Source organism: Centruroides vittatus, unplaced genomic scaffold, assembly GCF_030686945.1.
Source record: "Centruroides vittatus isolate TY-2023 unplaced genomic scaffold, ASM3068694v2 contig_401, whole genome shotgun sequence".
Taxonomy (NCBI): Eukaryota; Metazoa; Arthropoda; class Arachnida; order Scorpiones; family Buthidae; genus Centruroides; species Centruroides vittatus.
The window spans coordinates 761,088-786,877 of record NW_027122216.1 but is presented as its reverse complement, the minus strand read 5'-3'; the positions used below and the strand labels follow the sequence as shown (position 1 = coordinate 786,877).

Sequence of the window (25,790 nt, the reverse complement as noted above, 5' to 3'; positions counted from 1 at the left end):
GAACTTCAAACATCTGAACTTGATTTACAGTGTATTTGTTGTTTACTGTGCTTAAATTCTAATTTACATGTATATTTGGGAAAATCTGGATAGGGTCTGGCCCCAGTTAGTCTGGATTTTTGACACTTCACTATATTTTGTATTCCATGATATTTCTGTTTCATTTTTTAATTATTATTTCAAATAGGGATTACACTGTATAGTGTTTCATAGTAATTTGTTTTACACACTAGATTATTCTCTATGCTTACATAAGACTGTAATTACAATATACCTCAAATTTTTCTTCTTGAAATACTGTATTGAAAGGAGTAAACTTATTAAAGTACATTCTCTAGCATAGAAAAATCAAATCAAAAGTTTTTATATAACTTTCATCTTTCTCATTACATTGTATAATGATACAGATCAGATTGTATCAAATTATCAGAGAACAAATACCTTTATCTCAATGACTTAATAGCTTTGTCAGCTATACATGCATATCTATATTTTTAGTAACTCAACTATCATTCATCCAGATCTAAAGTTTTTCCATTCTTTTAACTTTAACTTGTTTGTACTCAAATTTTTTTCATTTTGGGTCCATAATTTTATTGCTTTTTGTATATTTAAAATATTAAAAATATATGTAAAACAAAAAAGATAAATAAATATTTGTTTCTTTTCTTTTATATTAAATATTTTTCTCTCTCTCTCCTTACTTATTTTAAATGTATCTTACATTCTTTCAAATTATATATATATATATATATAAATTATAATTATATATATATTTTATTTTTTTATTTTCACAAATTCATTTTCAAATTTTCTCTGTCCATTTACTTAAATTCTTCAATTAATTATATGTTATGTATGTTTTCTTAATTTATATTCTTCCTGGGACATGTTTCTATTTGTCTTTTCAAATTTATACTATATAGTTGAACCGGTCTATTGCAAACATGTTTATTTCGAAAAACCTCTATCTCAAAATTAATTTTTTCCCCTGCATTTTAAGCCTAAATTCAATATATCTTTCATGTTTACCTCAAATAATTTTCTCCCAAAACCTCTATATCTCAAATTATGGACTGAAGTGTCAATTACAAATTCAAAGCTCGGCAACTACATTTTGAATAGCATAAATTGTTGTTGAGATACATCTCTTGCAATACAGTGCATATTGTAGTTGCAATTAATGCTGCTTTTTTTCTGATTGGCTACAAGTTTGGCTTGCATATTAGTTGAAGAAAGTCAGGCATCAGAAACTGTTGACAAACTATTTCTGTTAAGATATGTCAAAAATGTTTTATACCTAAAACAGGTATGTATAGTACTGTACTTGCTATTATATTAATAAAATATCAAACCTATTACGGTTTACTATGTAAGAACCTCTCTCTCTCAACCATGTCAAAATCTGTCCATCTCAATTTTTTTTGTTCCTGTGAGATTCAAGATATAGTTTCAACTGTATATATAAAAATGAACTTCAATCCATTATACAACAGCTCTCCTAATTTCCATTTTAATAATATCATAGTGTCTTTTTGGATGCATTCAAACATTTTAGACTAAGTTTCATGTATTTCACATCAGTTGTATTTTCCTTATTTATTCCTAAATTCTTGTTTAATATTCACATAGTCAACATTCTTACTTAAATGTGGAATGTATAAAAATTTAAGTTGTTATCATCACTAATTCTTTTCCATCTGCTAATCATGCACTTCCACACAATCAGAAACGACTGATTCAGATATAATCTGCATTTTTAAACTACTAGTTTACATTTTATGAATAATATGAACAATGTCATTTGATATGCCACTGCTATTTTTGCCTTTGAGAAAAATTAAAAAAAGCACAAAAGAGAAAAATGTTAAATTTCTGAACAGATCAACTAAGTGCTTTCATTAGCATTTATTATTTACAACATTTTTCAGCTAAATCTCTGCTGATTTCTTTTGTGTATTCACACATTGCTTATTATTATTATTTTTTTCATTACAATAGCAACAAGTATCCCAGTACTATTTTTTTGATCCATCTTAGAACTGCACATTTCCTATCACTTGATATATGAAGCGTGCAATGCCATAATGTTGTAAATGCCAAAAAACAAACTTTTCAGGAGAGAGAAAAAACACTTTTTCTAATGAACAAACTTTAATCAAATGCTATAAAAATTATTTTAACAATTTACACTTTGGAATAAAACATTGGGTTTAATTTCAAACACCTAAGTATGATGATAAGGAAACGAAAAAATGTTTAAAAACAGGGTTAGAGCCATAACGTTGTAAATGCCAAAATTGTGCAAGTGCATAAAGTTGTAAATGCCAAAAACAATTACAATCATATAATTAATGTTTCTACAGCTGAAAAACAGTTTTGAATACCAAAAACTTACATTTAAATTATTAAACACAATTTACAAATTCAATATCAATTTTAACATTAAAAACTGGCAATAATCTATTAGTGACTGCTTCCTGGCTTCAACAATGTTGGGTCCACAGTTTTGGTACTTGAACTGGGCTGTAATCTTTATCAATTGTAATATAATTATGATAAATAAAGGAAAATATAAACAATAAGGTATTAATTTAGTGTAATAAAAGTTAAAATGTATTTAAAAACTTCAAATTTGAAAGATTAATGGAAGTCCGAATATCATTTTGAAATATCAAATAATAAGGTGATACAGGTTAACTATTAATAAACTGGGATTCAGTTATCCGGTTCTGCATAAAAAACTCACTGCGTTACAAATTGGAATAACAAAATGATGTAAATGTAAACCGTAACATTTTACGCACCAAAAGTCACGTGGCTTGCACTTTGGCACTTAAAACGTCATGACTTGCACATAAATTCATCTTCAAAACATAGCCACTTAGAGTGCCACTATCGCCACAATATTTTTTTGTTGGGAAAAAAAATTGCATTTAAAATTCATTTCTTCAATAAAACGTATTTTGAGAAAAATGGCATTTACAACCTTATGGCATTGCACGCTTCATATATGAAATATATTGTATCTGTTCAAAAGAAAAATTCAAACACACTCACCATTTTATTTTTAAATTCACTCATTTTGCAATACATTTATTATCAATTTATCCCAAATATAAATTTAATTCAACCATTCATAAAAATACTCTTACATTCCTGTTTATTCTCATTTTAATGAATTCCCAAAACTTCAAAGAAGTAAATGAGTTCAAGTTTCACAGTCATACCAATATTTACATTCATTTAATTTAATCCACATTTTATTTTCTCTCTTAAACTTTTCATATTTCTAACTTGTACAAAGTTTCACAAGCATCTAGAATCATGTTTTTATTGTCTATTTTTATAATCAAACTTGTTCCATGTCATAATAATATGGTTTAGATGATTTCTATATATCATTTATAATTTGAAAATTATTTTAAGGGAGAAAATGTTAGCTTCTTGCACGATCCTTAAACTATAGGAGTTATAGAATCTATCTCAATTAAAACAACAAAAATACAATAAAATTAATGATATCTGTTCAAAGTCTACTATTTACTATGATAATTTCACTACAATTATATATTTATATATATAATTTAAATTTCTTTATTATACATATAGAATATTTATTCAGTTAGAAAAATGTAATGTAATAATTACCTCTGAAGACTATCAGAATAACTTTATATTTGAATAAGTTATTAAAATTTGGTTAAGAACAATTTTAAGTCAAATATATAATACAAAAATCTGCAGAAATATCATGGAATTATACTAATTTCTATTTGTTTTTGTTATCTGAAATGGAAGTATTAATGAGAATTAATTATGCATTATGTTTCTGTCTTAAATTTTTATAAAATTAAATTATACATTAGTTAATATTCTGGTATTTGTATGTATAATTACACTTACCTCTTCATTCAAATTACTGACTAACAATACACTTCCAATGGCAAGATGGCCTGGGAATCTTATACCTGCTACACCTAATGCTGCAGCTGTTGTTGCTGCTGTAGGTGCAGGAAGAGCAAAACCTCCAAGAGATATTGCTAATAAAAAAATAATAATAAAATACTTAAGTAACATGTAATTACATTATTTTTAAATAAGAAAGTACAAAATATTTGAAGATATAAACCTCTATAATATAAGTATAGTTCACAAACTTAATTCAATTAAGACAACAAATTTATCATCAGTTAAATTAAAGATGCTATCAACCCATACAGATATACTCATTATGAGAAAAAATAAACAAACTGTTTTCAGTATTAGCAACCAAAGTTGACTCAAAAGTCAAACTTTAATTGCAACTACTTTTATTAATTGTCATAATATGTTCCATGTTGCCTAACAATGATAATATGATAATTATCAAAAGTAATTGCAATTAAAGTGTGACTTTGAGTCAATTTTGATTGTTAACAGTAAAGACAGTTTATTTTTCTCATAAATCAATTAAATTATTAATCATCAATTAAAAAATAATTGAGTATGACTAAATGATTTTATGCAAAAATTTATACAGAAATATTTTATATTATCAACATCCTCTCTTATATCTACAAATTTTTTACAATCAATTTTTTCGTAAAAATCAATGAAATCAGTTTTCTGATTACATTTCAAAATATTACTTTGAGATATTTTTGCATTTGAATTGAAAACTATTAAAGAGAGGGATAATCTTTGTCATAAAACAGTATTGTATTGTGTTACATAATAACTCACAGACAGACACTTTCTGTACTTATTCCAGCAGGTATGTTTATTGAAAAAAAAACAAGCATTTTCAATCACTTTCAGAGACTTTCATCAAATTTCTGTACATTTCCATAAATTGAATGCAATTAATCAAGAAATTTTAAAAACGGAACATTGTATACAAAACACAACTATGTTGAAATTCAAATATAATAAAAACTATAATTTATGTAAAAAAAATAATAGTAATAATAAAATGTAACGTAGATAATGACAAAATATAACATAATAAAAAAATTGTCATATTTCTATGAGTTATTATATTATTTTCTAGATTTTGGCAGTTTTAATTGTGTTACATTTTAAATAAAAATGTAACAGCCTAAAAATTTCAGTAATAATCATAACTTTAACTCTAATTTGAAAAATGCAGATCTGTTTCATTTTGTACAATATAAGTAGATTTAATATACAGGATTGTTCAAAGAAACACACCAGGAGATACTTCCATTCATAGTACATATATACTTTATAAAGAAACTAAACACATTAAATTTAGTTGATGGAAAAGTATATAATCAAACATTTTTGGCCTGATTGATAAGCCTTTGTTTACCTGATGAAGGCTTATCAATCAGGTTGAAAATGTTTGTTTTGATTATTTTAATTGCTGGAAAAACATGTAAAGTGTGTTTACTGTCTTCATATACTGTGAAGTTCCAGCTTAGACTATTATTGATATACAGGTATACATCACGTTACGTCAGTAATTGGTTCCAGGAGAGGCGACTTAAGTCAAAAAATAACTTAAGTTGAATTTACTTGTCACTAGGCTAAACCACAAATAACCATTCTCAGTTCTGTATTTTATTTATAAATGCATTTTTAATAATATATGGTTAATAAGAATCTATTTTAAGCTTACAAACATATTACTTTTTTTCTGTACTATATTAAAAACTAAAATTTATCTAAATTTACGAATAGATGTACAGTACGAACATACATGTAAATGTACATGTTTACAATTTGGCAATGTTTATAGTACATTGCAAACTCTTTATTTGTTAATGTGATTTTCTCTAAGACATTATAAAATAAAATGATTTTGTTAGGTTAAATAACAAATACAGTTATTAAAATTATTTTGCGATAGTAGAAAGCAAACTAATTTATGTTAAATTTACCAATAAAGACCACTAAATAAGATGACAACACAGTCACAGATATTTTCATATTTCGGACTCTAGGATTTATGATGCACAATATTAACATTTACTGTAAATGTACGTATTTTAATATAATTTTATATACTTTTATTCTTATTTATTGTATAGTAACATGATTTTGTGCACTTCTAACACTTTTCTAGTGATATTACGACTTCAATATTTGTGGCGAACAGACGTAAAGTCAAATAAAATGACTTAAACTTGATTTTTATTTTTTCATATATCTCTTTTGACAAATGACATATAATCGAGAACGACTTAACTCGAAACAACGTAACCTAAGGCATACCTGTACATACTATTAGGGCCACTATCAGGAATGTGTAATTTACTGTGTAAATCATTGTGAAATATAATCATCAAAGTATATCATAGAGTTAATTATTTTAACAGAAAACTATAATATTTCACCATTTTATTCCTATACAACACTAATCTTGGGTAAATGAGAATTAAATTATTTTGCATCTACATAATAACAACAACAACAACAACAACAACTACAACTATTGAAAATATATATAATGTATTTTATTGCACATGTAATGCTTTAATACTGTACAAGACACTACTCGATATCATGATGATTAAACCATAAACAACATGTTCCCCTTAGAGTGCCCATATGATACATACATGTTATGTGTGGAAGCATCATCTAATGCATTGGTTGGCACCAACATACATTGGAGTGCCACATAATTATCTTTTTCAAGTATTAGGCACTCTGTCACTGAAATCAAACTAGTAAAAATATGTTAAGAAAAATATATTTGACTATAATAATATACACAATAATAAATTACTGTAATAAAAACATCACTAAAAAAATTACAATATTTAAATATTAGTGACTTCCTTGGCATTCAAATTATGAAGCTTACAGTTCAATATCTGACAAATTAGTTTAGTCTGTTCTGACAAATTAATATAGGCTTCATAAGCAAACATCATGAAACCCAATAAATTTGTAAAGCCAAACAACCATCAGATTACATCAGGTGAAAAAGTAGCCCGATATAATCTGGTGATTGTTCGGTTTTATAAGCTTCTAAATTTTCTCTGGGACCAGGGAAAAAAAACACCAGTTCTACCCCCTCTGATAGCCCTTGTCACATATCTTGTTTTTCTGACAATTTTCCAGTTGTTGAGATTTTATTTAAAAAATAACTTTTATATTATTAATCATAATAAAGATAATATTGTGATGCCATCTGTTATGAGATTTTGTTACAAAAACTTTTATATTATTAACTAGTCTAACTTGGTTATAACGTCATCGGATGTAACGACAACCCTAATGTAACGTCAAATTTTTATCGGTTCCACGACTTTACAAACTAGATAATGTTAAAAAACCCACTTGTAACGACATAAAACCCTGTTTTAACATCATATTTGAAGCACTCCCAAATTTACAAAATTTTATTTCACAAAGAAAATACTACATGTTTAATCCTAGGTCAGAGTCCACTTCCTAGAACGACTGTGGGTGGTACTCTCACCACTTGACTTCGGTGGGGTGAGGTTTGCTACACTTTTAATGACGTGACGATCGGTTATTATGTACTCATTTTTAAATTACTTTATGCTAAATTGTTAAATATTCTATTATTTTTAATATAACATATTACATTAAATAGTTTATAAAGAAATAATTGAATTATTTTTAATTGGCATATATTAGTTTAACCTTTTGTTGCCTTTTGATTCGACATTATTCTGAAAACCGGAAGTTCCGCCACTATTGAAACTTATGACAAATCGAAATCTTATAAAAGGTAATTTTTGAAATTTTTAATTACATTGATGTAAACTTAGACATAATAATGTAAATAAAGTTGATTTAAACATGTAGTTTGCATTTTTATAGATATGATAATAAATTTATTATGATAATAATAAACTTCGCAGATAACGACACTCGGGTTTTAACGTCAAAAAATTGCCAGTCCCATGGATGACGTTATAAACGAGTTAGGTAAAAAATTGCCGGTCCCATGGATAACTGTATTACAAAATGGCAAAAAGCTGAATTTTGAGTACAACGCCTCTTGAGATGTGACATTTGACACCCTTCTATCTTCCCATCCCCTCAAACTTTACCTATCAAAATTTAATTGTAGCACTGTCCCTTATACATAAGTTATCATGCCAAATTTCATTTTTTAATCTTAAATCCATTCTGAGATATTAAACAAAATAGATGCCATCACATACACATGAAATCTTTTTTCATTTTTTGACTTTTTTGATTCCAGGGTATCAAAATAGAGATTTGCAAAAACTCAGAGGGTCAACTTTGACATGATTGCAATACTTTCTCTTGTTATGATCTTATTTCTGTTAGGCAGGTTTCTGGCTTGTAGTAGAATTTATCTAGAAAATCACTCTGTACTGATGAATTTTTTCCATTTAGGCAAATTTTCATTTTATACAGGTTCCATTTTTGACAAATTTTACTGTATTTTCTTTGAGTAACTGTATTTTTTTTTATAAAAAAAAAATATTTCATTTGTCTTCAAAACGTTTTAATATTCAATTACATGGGTTGTTCAAAAAGTTCCCAAACTTTTTGAATAGTGTGCCTCCAGTTGGTTATTTTTTAATCTGCTTGATGGTGTTGTGTCTGCGGAAACCTCTTGAGTAACCTCCTTCAATCCATTTGTTAATATCTTGTTTTGGTGATTAGTTATGGCCATTTATGTGAAGGGATGTTTGTGGAGTTTGGCAAAAAATTGGATCTGCGGAAATGAGCTCTTTGAAAGAGCAGCGTTGTTCTGTGAAATTCTGTGTGAAACTCGGAAATCCTTCACAGAAACTTTTGAGTTGATTACCAAGGCTTATGGTGAGGGTGGGTGAAACATCCCCGCCCCAAAAAAGTTTGACAAGTTCACTCAAATGTTAAGGTGATGTTAACTGTTTTTTTCAATGCAAAGAGGGTTGTGCATCATGAATACCTACCTGTGGGCCAGACAGTCAACACGGCGTACTTCCTGGGGGTTATGAAATGCCTAAGAAACAGAATCAGGCAAAAACGGCCTGAACTTTAGAGGAGTGATGAGTGGTTTTTTCACCACGACAACACACCAGCTCATTCGTCCCTCAGAACTCATGACTTTTTGGCCAAAAATAAGACCACTATGCTTCCCCACCCACCCTACTCACCTGACCTGGCCCCATGTGACTTTTTCCTGTTCCCCAAACTAAAAAACATGCTCAAAGAAAAGAGATTTGCCACCATTCCAGAGATAGAAAAAAAAACGACGGAGGAGCTTATAAGCATTCCAGGACAGTTTCAAAAAGTGGAAACACCATTGGGATAAGTGTGTATGTTGGGAAGGAGACTACTTTGAAGGGGACCCTGACAAATAAATTGTAAGTGAAGTATTTTTTTTGTAATAAATAAAATTTGGAAACTTTTTGAACAACCCTTGTATTTATACAATTACATCAATTATTTAACTCCTTCAGATTTAAATTATCTTTATATATTGATATAATATCACTGCTTGATGTATCATGAATTATCTGTAGTTGCTGCCTGTTGAAACCAAAAACATTTTGCACATGTGCTACACTAGCATTGCCAACTTTCCTGTACAAAAAGGACATTTAAAACAAAGTAGTTTGTTCTAAGTATTTGTTGACTGACTAAATTATAAAACATTAAGTCGACAGTAAATGGGGTTTAAACTCAATGTTAGAATTATTACCAACTGTTGCACAATGCCACCCTAATTGATTCCCTAAATTTTATTTGCTTGTCTAAGTTTGATTAATGGCAGTTCTTCCTTTTTCTATTACTCTAGTGAGTGAAAGATGTAACTAGAATAAGAAAATAAAATATTCAAACATTGTCTGCCAATAATATTTCAGAGAAAACAAGTAAAATTAAATGAAAACACACTGTACTCAAGATGGCATTATTGATAAAAGAAGGATGGGCAGGCAATACAGTTAAATGGAGACCATTGGCAACCTTAACTAGCTGCACATGAATGGAATGTGTCATTAAATCACCATAAATACATTTATTGGTTTCTCTTATTCATATTTTTAAAAATATTTTAATGGATATTCATCAGTACCAGCAATTATTTCATTAATTCTTGACTTTTGGAGTATTAGAGTCATCACTATTGTTATATTACAAAATATCACCAACTCTTTGCCATAATCATGGAAATGCTATTGTTTTAATTTGAGGAATTTTCTGATATACTTGAGAAATATAATTTTAAAATTATTTCAAATATATTTAACTTTAATTTATTTTATTTGTTTATGCAAAAATAAACATTATAAATACAGACTACTTTTTATGACCTGGATAGTGAGAATATATTAAAGTGGTAATGTAGAAAATCCTGCAAAAGTTCAGAATGTTTTTTGTTTCAAGACAGCAGGTGGAAACTATAGTTATAATTTTAACTCTTCTTATCTCTGTATTCATTAATTACTAAATTCTTTTAAGTATGAATTACTATTATATTACTTAACTGTAATTATATTACTAACGTGTATTAGGTGTAAAGTTATAAGTCACTCAAGAAAAGTCCAAGCAACATTCAGATTTCAGATTAAGAGTTTGAAGAACCATTTTTTAAAAATCTGAATACGATATAGAGATGATGATATAAAACTGAAACTTGTTAAAAATATAATTCTGCAAGTAAATAATAAATAAAACTTGGTCAAATTACAAGACAAGAAAACATTTAAACTATAACAACAGTCTGTTGTATAATGCTCTATGAGATGATCTAAAATTTTACATAGATATTTTATTTTAGTAAACTTTGCTAAATAAAAATTTGCTTTTATTGATAAAATCAAGAATTGACAATATAACTAAAGCATTTACAAGTCAAAAATACTATGGTCAAGTGTTATTTTCAACATTCATTTAATTCAATGTTGAAAATTTTGTTTTATTAAACAAGCTTTGTTTCATAAAAAATAAAAATATATATCAAATAGACAAATATAACTACATTACTACAATCGTACTTATTTATAAAAATGTGCTAAATACATTCAGACTGTTAATGATCTTTCTAAAAATATTTATTCTATGTCAACTGTATGAGCAATTAAACTTTTCAATTTAAAATTATAGAGTGGATACACTTTTATAATTTTTCTTGAAATTCAACTATTTTGGCAAAAATCTCTTAACACAATATGTGACTTCTTAATTTATGTATGGGTTACATTCCAGAATGTCTTGTGCCATTTAAATCCATTCATAATGTAAATAACAATCACCAACTTTAATAATTGTATTTGTTTTGGAGGTTTACATGATTTAAACAGGGGATAACATACTTTCTTAAGATATCTGAATATGATACCTACTAATAAAAACAGTGTATACTTTTTCATTATGTTATTTAGAAATGTTTAGTCTGATATGATGTGCAGAAAAATAAAAGTTTATCTACTGGTATATGAATTAAAACAATATCACACAATTTAATATTTATGATGTTTGTTTGTTAAAGATGAAAATTATATTATATTTCAATCAAAATTAAATAATTTTTACTGACTAATACTAAAAATATAATGTTATACTGATTACATTTTAAAAGAATCATTTTCAAATTTATCTAAATAAATAAAAATAAGTCAAAAAATCCATCTTAACAGTGATATATTTATTTATTTAGTTATACAAGATAATTATTATAAATTTAATAATTAAATATAATAAAAACTAGGTAATAAAACTGTATTTGCTAACATTTTTTTGAAAATTATATAAATACTTAAAATATTTTTTTAATAAAGTTTTTCATACAAACTTTTATAAATTTTAGTTTGTTGAACTATACTTTTTTAATTAATAGAATATTTATATTAAATTTTCAATTGGAGAAATTTTTTAAAGATAGTTACAAATGAAAATAAAATGCATTAAAAGCAAACATGCAATCCATAATTAGTAAAATATAATATGAAAATAAAAATAATATCTAACAATTACCATCACCATTATATTAACTTTCTACAGTTGTGCATTATTTGTTATTTAAAGGATAAGTAGTGAATCTTAAGCATTAAATAGCAAGCATAAATGAGCAGAAAAGGAATACCACACCTCCAGCAGCTGTAGCAGCATATGCAGCTGTTAGTGGTGTTCCTAGTCCTGGGGCAGCAGCAAATGGGGAAGCCAGAACCCCCATGGAGCCTTGGTAATAAGGTAAAAATATAGCAGTCACTTTCTAAGTATTATAAATATAATTATATAGAATTTAGACTAAATTTCAATTAAAAACGTTAGCTTCCCAAAATTATTATTATTATTTAAATTACATAACTTTTTTAATTACATAGTAATGTTATTTTTTTATAAATCAAGCTAATTAACATGCATTAATGACAGAACATTCTTAGTATATTGTGAGTGAAGAAAAAACAAATTCTAAGTGCATTAATTAGTAAATTACTTGTTTTTAATTACTTAACTATAATATATAATTTTAACAAAAATTATAATATTTATTATATGTCTTATAATTTGTATCAGATTAACTTATACATTGGATGAAGATTTATAATCTGAAAAATAATTGGAGAAAAGAAAATAAAACGTTAAGTATTTGGAATATATATATATATAAATTTAAGAGAATGCTATCCTAAAGGTTAATTGTAAGAATTTTCTGTTTAAATAAATCTTAATCTTAGAATATGTTCATATAGTTTCTTCAAATTATGTATCAACAATATATATATATTAAATGCTAGAAAAAAAAAATAATTTTTATAAATCTATTATTAAAAAATTGATAGTTTCTGTAGTCAAATAGAAATATAAAAGTTATTCATGTTCTTTCAAAACAATTAATTCAAGTATTTTTGTATAACATATAATGTTATTTTGTAATAACTATCTTTTTCCAACCATTACTCAATGTATAAAACAATTAAACATATTTATGTATATTTTTAAAAATGTTTCTTCAAATGTAGTAACTAAGATTTTTGAACTAGAAATCAAATGTTACAAATTTTACTGTATCAATTATTATATTTTTTTTATTGCCAAATAGTTTTTGAATGTAAAAATTTATAAAATTTGACCTGAACTTAAAATAGTTTAAAGAGCTACTAAAAATAAAAAAAAATAAAAAAAAATCTTCAAATATTTATTAAATTTAAAATGTCCAACTTCTAAAAAGAGTACAAAACCTATTTTAGTTATTGGTGATTGCTATATTTTTAACATAAGATAATTTATAATTTGTTCTAGATACATGAAATATAGCAATGTTTTAATAATGAAATGTTCAACAATCTTAAATTTAAAAATATTTTTAAATTTGTAAGATTTAAAATATTTCAATTTTTACAAGTTACATTCTTTCTTGCAGTAAAGTATAAAATTTGTTATAAACTATGTTATTGAATTTTTTTCACAACCAAATAAACACTTTCAATTATAATACATTAATCACTTTCCATTAAAAAATTTATAAAAATTATTTCCTTTTTTTTTATAACAATGAAATTTATAAAATAAGTAATATCCTGTACTAAAACAAAGTTAAAAAATAATCTTAATTTTCATGTTCCATTTTTCAAGAATAAAACTTATTACCAGTAATATTAAACTATTTAAGAGAAGTTTTTGATTTTCAAATCATCACAAAATTTTGCTTAAATTATATGTTTTATTTCAAAGTAAGATAGGTTATGTCTATAAAAAAAATTAAATATTCAAATCTACAATATGAAAAATTGTAATATTTTAAATTGATAACTGTAATGTATATATATAACTATATATCAATTAAATGAGATTATTTTTAACTTAAACCTATATACAGGTTTAAGTTACGAATATGTATATATAGTTTTTTTGGTTTAAGTTTTTTAAAGTAAGACAAATATCTAAATCAAAATAAACCCTATAATTACATTCATGAATCTAAAACAAACTATTCATTGTATTATGTTGAAAAACTGCAAGCACCAATATGCAAAAAATTATATATATATATTATCAATACTCTTTACAGAAATGATAAAAACTATTCCTCATTCAAAATATTTTTTTTCTAATCTTACAATAAAATGTATTTTTTTGATAGCCTCTGGATTTATTTGTAATAAGAATAGTCATCATTAAATATTTGTACTAGAAGTTTATCAATCTGAAAAATTCTGTAAGAAACTTTCTTTACAGAATAATAACTTATAATAAATGCAATATGACCATACATGTGAGAAGATATTCAGCTAATCATCCTCAAACAAATATCTTGCATGATTGGAATGCATTTACTATTCATTTTTATTGTAGTAGAAATTAACTATAGTAATTTTGGTTTCAGAAAAAGGATTTTAAAATAATTTCTGAGAAATTTTGAAAAATTTCAGTGAAAACTTTTTGATGAATTTTTCTAATAAATATCATTATCGTACTTGTTTAATTTAATTATATAAAGATAACATCTAATTGTAACAATGATCATTAAATATTCTGATATTATAATAAAAACACATTTATTATAGATACAAAAAATAGATTAACTGTTAAATATGAATCCACATTTTAACTATCATTAAAATCCTTACATGGTTTTTAAATTTTGTTCAATGTTTTTAATTTATTCTATACCAAGGAGATTAATGATTATAATTTAAAATATTCTATTTGTGTTTAACTTTTACATTTTCTAACATTATAGATGCAAATCTTTACTAATACATTGCACCTTAACAATCCATCAGAATAATAATTAATAATGTGCACATTTAAATTTGACATTTGAATTAACATTAGTTTTTATGAATAAAAACTTTGAATACTTATTCTAATTTTGAATATTTTTTAGTGATGTAACGAATAGTATATTTGACCTCAGCCGAATACCGAATATTCAGCTAGGAGAGTGGCCGAATACCGAATATTCGGCCAGGAGCGTGGCCGAATGGCCGAATATTCGGCCAAAGTATTCGGCTTGATTAACGCACGTACAAAAATTGGCGCGCAAAAATTATGGCAAGGATCGCGCACCCTGCTCTCTATTGGCCCGCTGTCACTACGATTTTTTCTTCCAGTAGGTCTAAATTATTAAAATTAATTAATTAAATTATAATTATTAAAGTTAATATGAGATAGAGCCTAACGTCTACCGCTAGTGCCAAATTGGTTTATAATTTATGTAATAGCCATAAATAGCCTGATACGATTCGGCAGTTGTTGGTATTTAGATGAAAGTTATAACTTATAAGTTATTTTATTTGCAATTGATTTTTTTAACTCTTTAATTAAGCACTAAAATTTTGTTTTTACTACGTATTTGTAGACTGAATAGTACCCTAAGGATATACTTTAGTGGGGACTTATGGTCTAGTTTCTCTCCAGTTGTGGAACAGTTCAAATATATTATTGGGGGATTTTTATTTGTGAAGTTTTGTGATATTTTGTTGCTATTGTTTTTGTCAATATTTTTAAAATTAACATGATTTCAAATGTTTCTTTTGCATATAATGAGAAATGCTCATTCTTTGCTTTATATATAAAATAAATTATATATTAGTTACTCATCTTCTAGAAATAGATAAATAATTCTTTCATTAAATACGATAAGTTTCAATAAAACGTTTCATAAATCATTTTAAAATATTGTAAAAAATATTTAAATATACACAAATACGAATATAACATAGTTAACTAAACAATAACATTAATGCCTGATACATTCTAACCTACACACCATCAATGCCATAAGATATCGGGCTAGATAAAGGGTATAATATTATTTAATTACGAAATAATTTAATACTAGAGTTAGATGCTATTTCTTATTAACTTTAATAATTATAATTTAATTTTCAGCATTAATAAAAGTTACCAAAATGATTAATTTACTGTGTTTTTATTTCTTACTCCTGTTTTTAGGTATTTGGTTTCGGCCGAATAGTGACTAAATATTCGGTATTCGGCCGAATAGTGATTTAAATATTCGGTATTCGGCCGAATAGTGAAAAATAGGCCGAATAGGCCGAATACCGGGTAGTAACCGAATATTCGTTACATCACTAATATTTTTATATTAGTATTATTAGTTGTTACTCTATGGATTGTTCTATAGATAAATATTTTCAAGTCTTTCTATCCATCATATAAAAACAATTTATTCCTGTTCAGCAACTGTTCAGTTGTTTACCTGAACAATTGCTTTATTAAATTTAGCATTAATGTAAGTAGCTGTAGTCTACAATTTATTATGATCTTGTGCCAATAGTTAAAATGCTAATATAGACTATTACAATAGTTTGGAGAATATAACAGATGGTCTTTATGTAATATTTTAAAACAAATTATAATGCTAACTAACTCAAACTTATTTACTCAATATATCAGTAATTACTATTTCTTTTACACTGTTTATATATAAAATTCTCTCTGATATAACCATAAAAAACTCATTATAAAATCTTGTATAGATTAATTAATAAATATTCCTTCTTTGGCATCTTTTACTAAATGTAAAAACTGTTTTTAATATTAAGCTCACATATTTATCGTGTGTTAGTTTCTCTATTAAATGTTTTCAATTATTATTAATTAAATTTAAATTATAAAACCGAAAAATATAATTTAAAAATCTCAACAATATCTAAATTATATAGCTAATACAGTAATATCTACATTTTAAATTTAACTCTGTTAATTCCAAATTTTTAAAAGATAGAAAAAATTAATCTCAAGATGCTAGATGACAATGAATTTTAAAGGTTACTATTGCTTTAATGAAAAAATTCATTAATGACTAGAACAATTTGGAATTATAAGCAATATTAATAGTTTAAAAGTTCAATTTAAGTCCAGGAAAAATATATTTAGAAAAATTTGAGCCTATCCAAATATTGTAATCTGCCACAAACTATTATTTTTGCCACTCTTTCTGAATGCAATAATTTAATATCTTGCCATTCTAATGCATAATCAATAAATCCTTTATTACTATTTTGATTGGAGACATTTCATTATGTCATAAACTCTAAAATGAAATTTAATAAGATATGATAAACATATGAATAGAAATAACTAGTCAATCTTCATCAATAACTAACCAATTATTCTAAATCATTAATAAACATTATACCAATCAATAACGACCTGGTAAATTTAGGATTTAATGTTTAATTTAATATTATTCGGGTATCTAATAATTCTCATTCATTTCATCCAATTATCATTAAAATAAACATCAATAATGTATCAAATTACACCAGATTACTATTAAATGACTTGTTTGGATGAAATAAATATTATTATCTCTTGATTACAGGCGTGTAAGGATTGTACATTCAAATTCTTTAAGCTATTCTTTTTCCAATCTTTACTATATTTAATCAATATTAACATATATAAATTTAGTGACAAACTATATCAATATTAACATATATAAATTTAGTGACAAACTATACCATCAATGTGACAAACCTTAATTATGCAGGATAAGCCTCACTACACTTATTGGAATAACAGCTATCCATTAATCTCCACTGACATTCAAAGCCAGCTATAACTTATTTATCCTGGTATAATGCATATATGTATGTATGCAAATACACATGTAAGACAAGAAGCCAATTTAATTCCAAACTAATAAATTAAAAATACCAAAACAAACTCAAAAATTCTAAAAAAACTAATGAGTCTAGCTGTTTTATTAAAGTTATCAAACTAATTCTAACTCCAACAAAGCAGCTGGATTTTTTGAACTGTTGAATTCTATATTGAATTTTAATTAGGCAACACATGAAAACAATTAAGAAAATGGCACTAATAAATTTCAATTAATCAATACGTAAATTAATTTAACAATTTACAACTGTCTAGAAAAAAGACAGTATGTCTAACAAAGTTTCACTTAGATCATTTGATGATAATAACTGATAATATAAACACTGACAAGCTATCTGAAATTTAATTCAGACATATTTTTCCATACTTTGTAAACAGAGGCAAATTAGAAAATTAAAATTAAAAACATACAACAGAATTTGCAATAAATGAGAACATGTTTAACTTCATTTTTTTATAATATTGGTTAAAAATGTTCTCATTTTCTGAAACTTCTAAAATTATAAAACAAGAATATGCATGGAACATACCTGTTAATCCTAAACTATCCAAGGCAAGATCTCCAGTAGGCAGATTTGGATTTGTAAAATCTCTACTTTTCTCATTATTGTACTTAACATTTAAATTGTTTAATTTTGAATATTCTATTCTAAGTGTACAACATGCATTATAAATGTTTAAACCATCCAGAGACTGAAATCATAATAAACATCAAATTATATTATTAGAAAATGAAATGATGTAAATTATAAATTAAATACAATACCAATTTGGCAGCCTGAGCAGTTATTATATCAGGAAACTGGATCAATGCTTGGAATGTGTCTAAAATCATAATTTTGAAATAATTATAATACAATATATCTATTTAAAAACAAAAATTTGTGTAAGATATAGCATATATAAATCTCTTAAGTATAAAATAAAGTTTATTGTAGTTACTAACAAAAAAAATTGTTTTATTTTGAGTAATTATTTCTATACATATTTTATATATAGAAATAATTACTCAAAATTTAAACCTACTGTTATAAAATATATCAGTTATAATTATATAATTAAATAAAAAAATTGTAACGTAACCATAATAAAGTCTGATAATCAAGTAATTTAAACATTTCTCAAAACTACAAAAATAAATTTTTTTACATAAAAGTCTGTAATGGCTGAAACAGATAAATTAAACATTACATATCATGGATACAATCTTCCAGCAAATAATATGTATGATATGCAGTGTTTAAAATTTTTTATCACAAATCTTTTAATCTTTGAAATATTTTTAAAGAAAATTATCAAAAGTAGCATTGAGTTTTTTAATTAAACTAAGAAACTGTAACATAAAATTCAGTAAGTAAAAGATTAAAAGTATATATAATACCAGATAGAGAAAATAAAGAGCAACAACATGCTCATAGCAAAAAATAACAGTATATTAGAAATTATTATACTATAGTGAACTAAAAAGAAACAGCAATGTTATAATTAATATTATAAAAATAATAATAAGAAATGTTACTCAAATATAGTTACTAAAGAAGGGAAATTTATTGATACTGTAATTAAAAGTTTATTACTAAAAAAAACGAGTTTAATCTCTGATATTACAATCAAAAACCATTTGTAGGCAAGATTTTTAAAATTATTTTGGTTAGGAAAAATGCAGTCTTTATTAGACAAATTAGATATACTTATAATATCAAATCTGCAAAGTTGTATAAAATCAACAAAAAAACTGAATACATCAAATCAATATTCAGTATTTTATATAATTTAAAAATAGTTTATACAAACAGCTGTAAGCATCTGCTTTAATTAAACACTTGTTGGAATACTAAAGACTTTTTAAATATAAATTATAATATAAAATAATAATTTGAAATTGAAATTAATATCAGAAAATTTAAATTAGTGGAATTTTGAGCTAGTTGGTTACATAAAGTTTTTAACTACATATTAAAAATTTTAAAAGTTATATACAAAAATGACTGCACATTTAGATTATATTTCAGAATTTTCTACATTCGATAAATCTGTTCTTTGCTGTTTTATGTTAAAGAAACACTGTTAGCTATTTTACATCCTTCTGAATATGAAATAGAATTTTAAAAATATTTGATATTAAAAAGTGTAACTCTTTGATTATAATCAATTTATTTATATTAACAGCAAAAATAATAATAAACACTCACAATATAATTTTACAAACTATTTAAAAATGTGTATGTATGTATATATATAATCATGTCCAAAAGAAAGCAGTGTACTCATCCAATCTATAGATAGAACAAAAAATATAAACAAAATGAACAGTGAAAAATTTATTTGAGCATTTTCAGACAAAAAAAATATCCAGAATGTAGTTGAATGTTCCCTTAAAAAGCTCAAGTTTACAAAAAATATGCAGACTAAATAAATACAATGGTAGTGTTGCAGCTTATTCAGTAAAGTTTGTTACTGTTTTACTGCATGATACAGACAGTGACAATGACATAAATGCCAACACATAATTTTATGAAAGGAAGAATTATTATTAGAAGACTAGAAGCAAACCAGTCACAGACAGATGTGTCCAGGACTCGAAATGTGCCACAGAGCATCACATTCAGCTTTGGACCAGATTTCAGAGAATGGAAGATGTTAGATGTCAACCAGGAAAGTCACATATTCTAACTGGAATTTCTTAGAGGGTGGGAAAAACTACTTTTGAACTTTTTTTACACTAGCAGTTTATTATATATAAAATTCCAAAGATTTTTAAATGTAATGTCCAAACTGACAACCACAAATTTTAAAAAGGAACACATTCAAAAGTTTAAAATAAATAAATCATGCTACCGACAACTTCAGAAAAATTAAAACAAAAAAAAAATTTTATCTTGAGGAAACCGTGTTTTATGTTTTCTTTCTTGCAAAGACACAATGCAGTGACAGTAGATTTAAAACACTGGGCAAATTTTCATCCTTTATTAGTTTAAAAAAATGCATCTAAACTTTATAACTTCAGGAAACTGGATAACAAGTATACACACACAACAAAATCCAAAAATCAGCATAAAAACTTAAAAGATTTAAGTTATGTTGGATTTTGTTTTGTCATGTATGTATACATTTAAACGTTCTACTTTTGATAAGAAAATATTATATAATTTTTACAATGTCAACAGCCATTGTAGCCAATTAAAAACCTTACAAGTATACACTGGTATTATCATATATATGAAGATATTCAACACCAAAGTTATAGCATAGATAAATCCCATAGTTCTAGCATTAATACTATAAAAAGATTGTATTTCCGATTCTACAGGAAATACAGCCTCTTTTCTCATTTCCATTTAATTTTTTCTTCTTGATCTTGGGAAGATCAACAGGCACTTCTGAAGAAATCAAATGGAAATGAGAAAGAAGTCTGTATTTGTACAAACCAATTAAAAGCCAGAAAAAAGAAATCATCAAAGGAAGAAAAGATGAATGAAGTCAAAACACTTCTGCAGTTGCAGGCCTAAGAGGAGGAAGAATTCTAGAAAAGTTTTCATTATAAGAATATAAAAAGAATCAAATACTTACTGTTCTTTGTAAATGTTATGATTTTCAGCACTTTACCCACTCTTGAAAATATCTACATTAAAAAATAATTATGTATGTACAATTTATATAAATAATATATGTTTTATTTTAATCAGTTTCTAATCAATTTAACTTATTACATTAGAAATTTTTTACTACTTTAGACCTATTTATTTTAATGTACTGTATTAGATAGAGGAAATTAATTTTATTTATGAAATTATTATTACAAATTAAAATCAAAATCGTAGAATTTAAAATAGATACTATCTGAAAACTATAGCAACTAATGCCTATCAAGTCTATATGCTGAAACATTTTTCAAATTGAGTAAACTATTCATTTCCAGTCTTGAACACATTTACACAATTGTAAATAATCCATTTTGTCTACATGTTTGAACAAGACTTAAGCTTAAAAACTTATTTAGAATTTTCAGATAAATATAGAATTTTAAGATATTTTTAGAAATTGCTTAATTTTATTATATTTCTGATTGAATAAAATTTCAAATGAAATGAATAGCCTTTGAAAATTTATATTAAGAGTTTATATTTTATATTATATTATTTATATTTTATATTAAATTAATTAAAAATTGCAGCCTAGCATCATGATGATGTCACAATAAGTAATTGTTCATTATAAATAGATTTTATTTTTTGCAATAAAGAACATTGAATAAAAGTACAGATTATTACAAATTATTTTAAGTAAATAATATGAGTTAGAATAAAATAACATTTGTTTATAATGAATATACACATCTTATAGTTTTCACTGTTTCACAAGTGAAAAAAAAATGTTTAAATACCTGATAAAGAATATCCAAGTTTACAGGATAAATCATATTATCCACAATTACCCTAAGCACCGTATTTGGTCCTCCTTGAGTTTCTGCCTGAGTTATTAATGCTTGAGCAGCTTGAAGAGCTGCTTGGGTTGTAGAGTGCTAAAAAGAAATTTAGATTTATTTACAAAGAAGTTTTAAGTTTCCAGAAAAACTACTAATCTATTATTATTATTATTTTGTTGGTAAAATTTATCCTATTTGGTTTACTAGCACTAGGCATCAGCATAGATAGCCTAGTGCTATGCCAGCCAAGGTAAAGACATAGCCACAGCAAATATTATTGCTTTGTTTACATGTTGTTTGTATATATCTGTATTTCAAAATTTCCTAACAATGTGACGTTATTTAGTGTGATGTGTACTTAGTATGACATTCTTTCTGTCATGTGATGTGTGTTGTTATGATGCCCTGATGTTTGTAGACTTTTGTATAGTGTATGTGGTATGACACCTGTGCAAGAAAAGACTATATTATTCATTCTCCATAGGCACTTAATTTTGTGGGCAAGTTCTGAGTACTATGTCTATAAAACATGTAATTTTGTTTTGTTTCTCAATGAATAAGATGAATTGTTTTGTCAGTAATTAAACTACAGTCATAGTAAATTTTGAGTGTGTTGCTCTGTATAACTGTCTGAGGTGTGTATTTGTAGTACAGTTGCTTAGTGTGTAGCAGTGTGTGTTTGTTGACAAGCTTTTGATGTATTATATTTGCTATTTGGTTATATAGATGTTTGTACTAAAATCTTGAAATCTGATATGATGTATAGTCTTGTGTGGCATTTCTTACAAATGTGTGTACATGTTTTGTCTTTCTAAAGTTTTTTTGTAAATGTAAAGTATAGATTAAATGATTTATTGTTTTCATCTTCAAGAGTTGCAGCTTTATATAATTGTGGTGTTTCTTGTTTTCTATAGAACACTCAGTGTCTGAATTTATTTATGATGAAGATTTGCTATATCTGTAAGGCTGTGATCACCCTCTTTATGAAAAGAGTCAGCCTTTCTATAGAGGACTTAGATAATGTTTCTTATGTTTTGTTAATGTTCATGTTTTTCTAGTTCTATGAGCATCCAATGTATAACTCCAAAATGTCAGCACTGAGATAGCATTTATATTGATTGCTTTAAGTATGTGTTCTGTATTTATTATTATTATTGTCCTCATAGCGTATATCCTATTCAGCTTAAATACCATTGCTCGGTGCTATGCTGGACCAGGTTAAAGTCATAACCACAGAACAAGCTATTATTATGTTTATATACTGTTCATGTATGTTTTTGTATTTAGGAATTTCCTGACTATGTGACATGTGGTTAGTATGGCAGTCTTTTGTAGTGTGGCATATGTGCTGTTATGAAACCCTATTGCTTCAAGACTTGTTTAGTAAACAATAAGTTCTTTATCCATTCTCTACAGACACTATTATTTCATGAATAAGTTTTGAGTATTTACTAATTTTTTTTGGTGTATATATTTTGTATGTTGTGAGTGTTTGGTACTATGTCAATGATATGTGTGATTTTGTTGTTTATCAATGAATGTGATGTCTGGTCTGTTGTGATTGATTGTTTTATCTATAATTATTATTATTATCCAGTAATAATTTTACAAATGTTTATTCTTTATTCTATATATTAATTTTATTTCAAAATTCAACTATCTTCTAAAAAAAAAATAACTTACTGCATTAGAATGTGTACTGTCAGTTTTTAATTCCTTATGATTTGAAAACTGGACATACACACTTCGTCCTCGAATCAAGGGAGCTCCAGAATTATTAAAATAATTAACCATTGTTGTTGCAGCTACTTCATCAATCATTTCAAGAAAAGCCTATAATAAAATAATAAAATTTTACAAATTTAAATTTGCCTTATTTATGTAGAATAATTTTTATATAGGAAAAAAATTAAAAATTACACATAGTTTTTACATCTTGAACTAGATATAAAATTTATATTTTATTAAAATATTAAATTTATCATTCATTTATATTTGTAATTTTTTTATTGTGTATTATGATAGACTTTTTTGGAAACAAAGAATATTTTGCCATTTATCTCCATAGATAAAAAGAAAATATGATGATAAGTTTCATATTCTTTTGCTATTACTAACTCTTCTGCTATTTGTGTAGAAAGATTCTTTTTCCCCAGGTACTAAAATTTTAGCTTCCATAATGGTTTTCTGTCTTAATTTGCATAAATATGTTCTGTTAGCACAGTAGTAAGCTCTCCCTTTTTGACTAACTCTATGTTCTCTGTTCTAGAATTCTAAAGCTGCTTCCTATGTATGTTACATTTCTAATTTCATTTGATGTTATTGGTATTTCATATACTCTGCTTTTTTCGATTTTCTGTCCTACTACCTTTATTGTTTTAACACAGTCAAAGATGGTTCTATTCCTTAGTAATATTTGTTTAATTGTACTACTTTCCTTTGAGGTGTGTTTTAGGAAGTTTACTGGGTTCATGTAATTGTAATTTTTTTAGCATTCATTCCAATTTACTTTTCTTTGTTATTCATTTTTTATAATTTTTTCAAAACATAGTTCTGGATATCTATACTTTAACTCAAGCTTCTCAATGTATTTAACTTTCTTCTCTAGATCTTCTGTTTTTGGACTATACTGAATAGCTCTTCTGAATAGTGATCTAAATCCACTAACTTGTATTTAACACTACTGTTTAATTAGTAACGTATACATGTCAGCTGGTTTTCTGTATACTGATGCGATCAAATTCTTTCCTTGTAGACTGATGTTTATATCCAGATAATGAACTTTATTGCTGTGCACATTTCCAATTTTTTGGTGACTCCAACAATGTTCTCATTGATTTTACTAATAAAACTTCTGTATTATGCTTGTTTTCTTCCACAATATCAGGAAATCATCCATGTAACAAAAAAATGGTCATGTCCTTGTATTATACCTAATGTCTCTAACAATCCCATGCACTTTAAAACAGCAGCTTTTAGGGTGTTGATACAAAGAACTTATACATATTGTATTCGTATTGGTGATAAGAAAAGGAAATTTAATACTTAACTGAGATGAGTATAAATCCCTAAATGGTTACACCCCTAACATATCGCAACTATGATAGTAAAAAATTGTGTAAAAGATATCAAAGTTGCAATATCAACTACCATAGTACCAAGAAAGATGTGAAATATAAGATTGTCAATTACAATGCTCATATCTACAGCTGGTCTACAGGAAAATGCATGGTCTACAGACAAAAATATTTTATAATCTCTATAATCTCTTTATATCTCATTTACAAAATTATTAGAAATGACTAGGATAAGGTGGATCTGAAGAGAATACTGGGAGTATATATGGTCCCACTCACTGATGCCATAGACAATCAAGAATCTGAATCCATTTGTGCAACCACACACCCATTAAGTAAGCTTAAAGAGCATCATTACACCATCCAGAAAAGAATTTCTTCCACAGCTTTGGCATTATACATTATGGATGTTACAATTTCTTAAGATGGAAAAATATGAGAATAATCAAATCAATAGCTTGAAATATCTGGAGGCTTTAGAAATTTACATGAAGAACAAGAAGACAAGAAGGTTGGTGAACTTCAAGGATAAAGACAGAATGTTCAGGACATGGACATTCAGGACCTTATATAAAATCCTTATGCAAGTCTAAATTAAGACTGTGGGGTTTGGCTAGATTTATATAAATTTATTCTGAACATAATTTATAAAAACAATACTTTTGCTTATTTCTGTGATAGTTGTTCATGATAAAAACATTTTAAACAATCACAATGTTGAATGCAAAACGTATTATTAAATT

At 25.9% G+C, this 25,790-nt stretch overlaps 1 protein-coding gene across 4 annotated transcripts in view; it reads right to left on the bottom strand.

Annotated features, from left to right (window-relative positions):
- Window positions 1-25,790, bottom strand: part of LOC136976547 (polypyrimidine tract-binding protein 1-like) — a 102,900-nt gene that overhangs the window by 16,377 nt on the left and 60,733 nt on the right. For 3 of the 4 annotated variants that reach the window (XM_067271879.1, XM_067271880.1, XM_067271877.1), the window contains exons 4-10: window positions 23,654-23,803; window positions 21,929-22,066; window positions 21,115-21,166; window positions 18,311-18,369; window positions 18,075-18,237; window positions 12,037-12,126; window positions 3,907-4,043 (exon numbers count right to left, since the gene is read on the bottom strand). In XM_067271879.1, the coding sequence (XP_067127980.1) occupies window positions 3,907-4,043; window positions 12,037-12,126; window positions 18,075-18,237; window positions 18,311-18,369; window positions 21,115-21,166; window positions 21,929-22,066; window positions 23,654-23,803 (789 nt within the window). The remainder of the gene's footprint in view (window positions 1-3,906; window positions 4,044-12,036; window positions 12,127-18,074; window positions 18,238-18,310; window positions 18,370-21,114; window positions 21,167-21,928; window positions 22,067-23,653; window positions 23,804-25,790) is intronic. The other variant, XM_067271878.1, reaches the window with a different exon arrangement.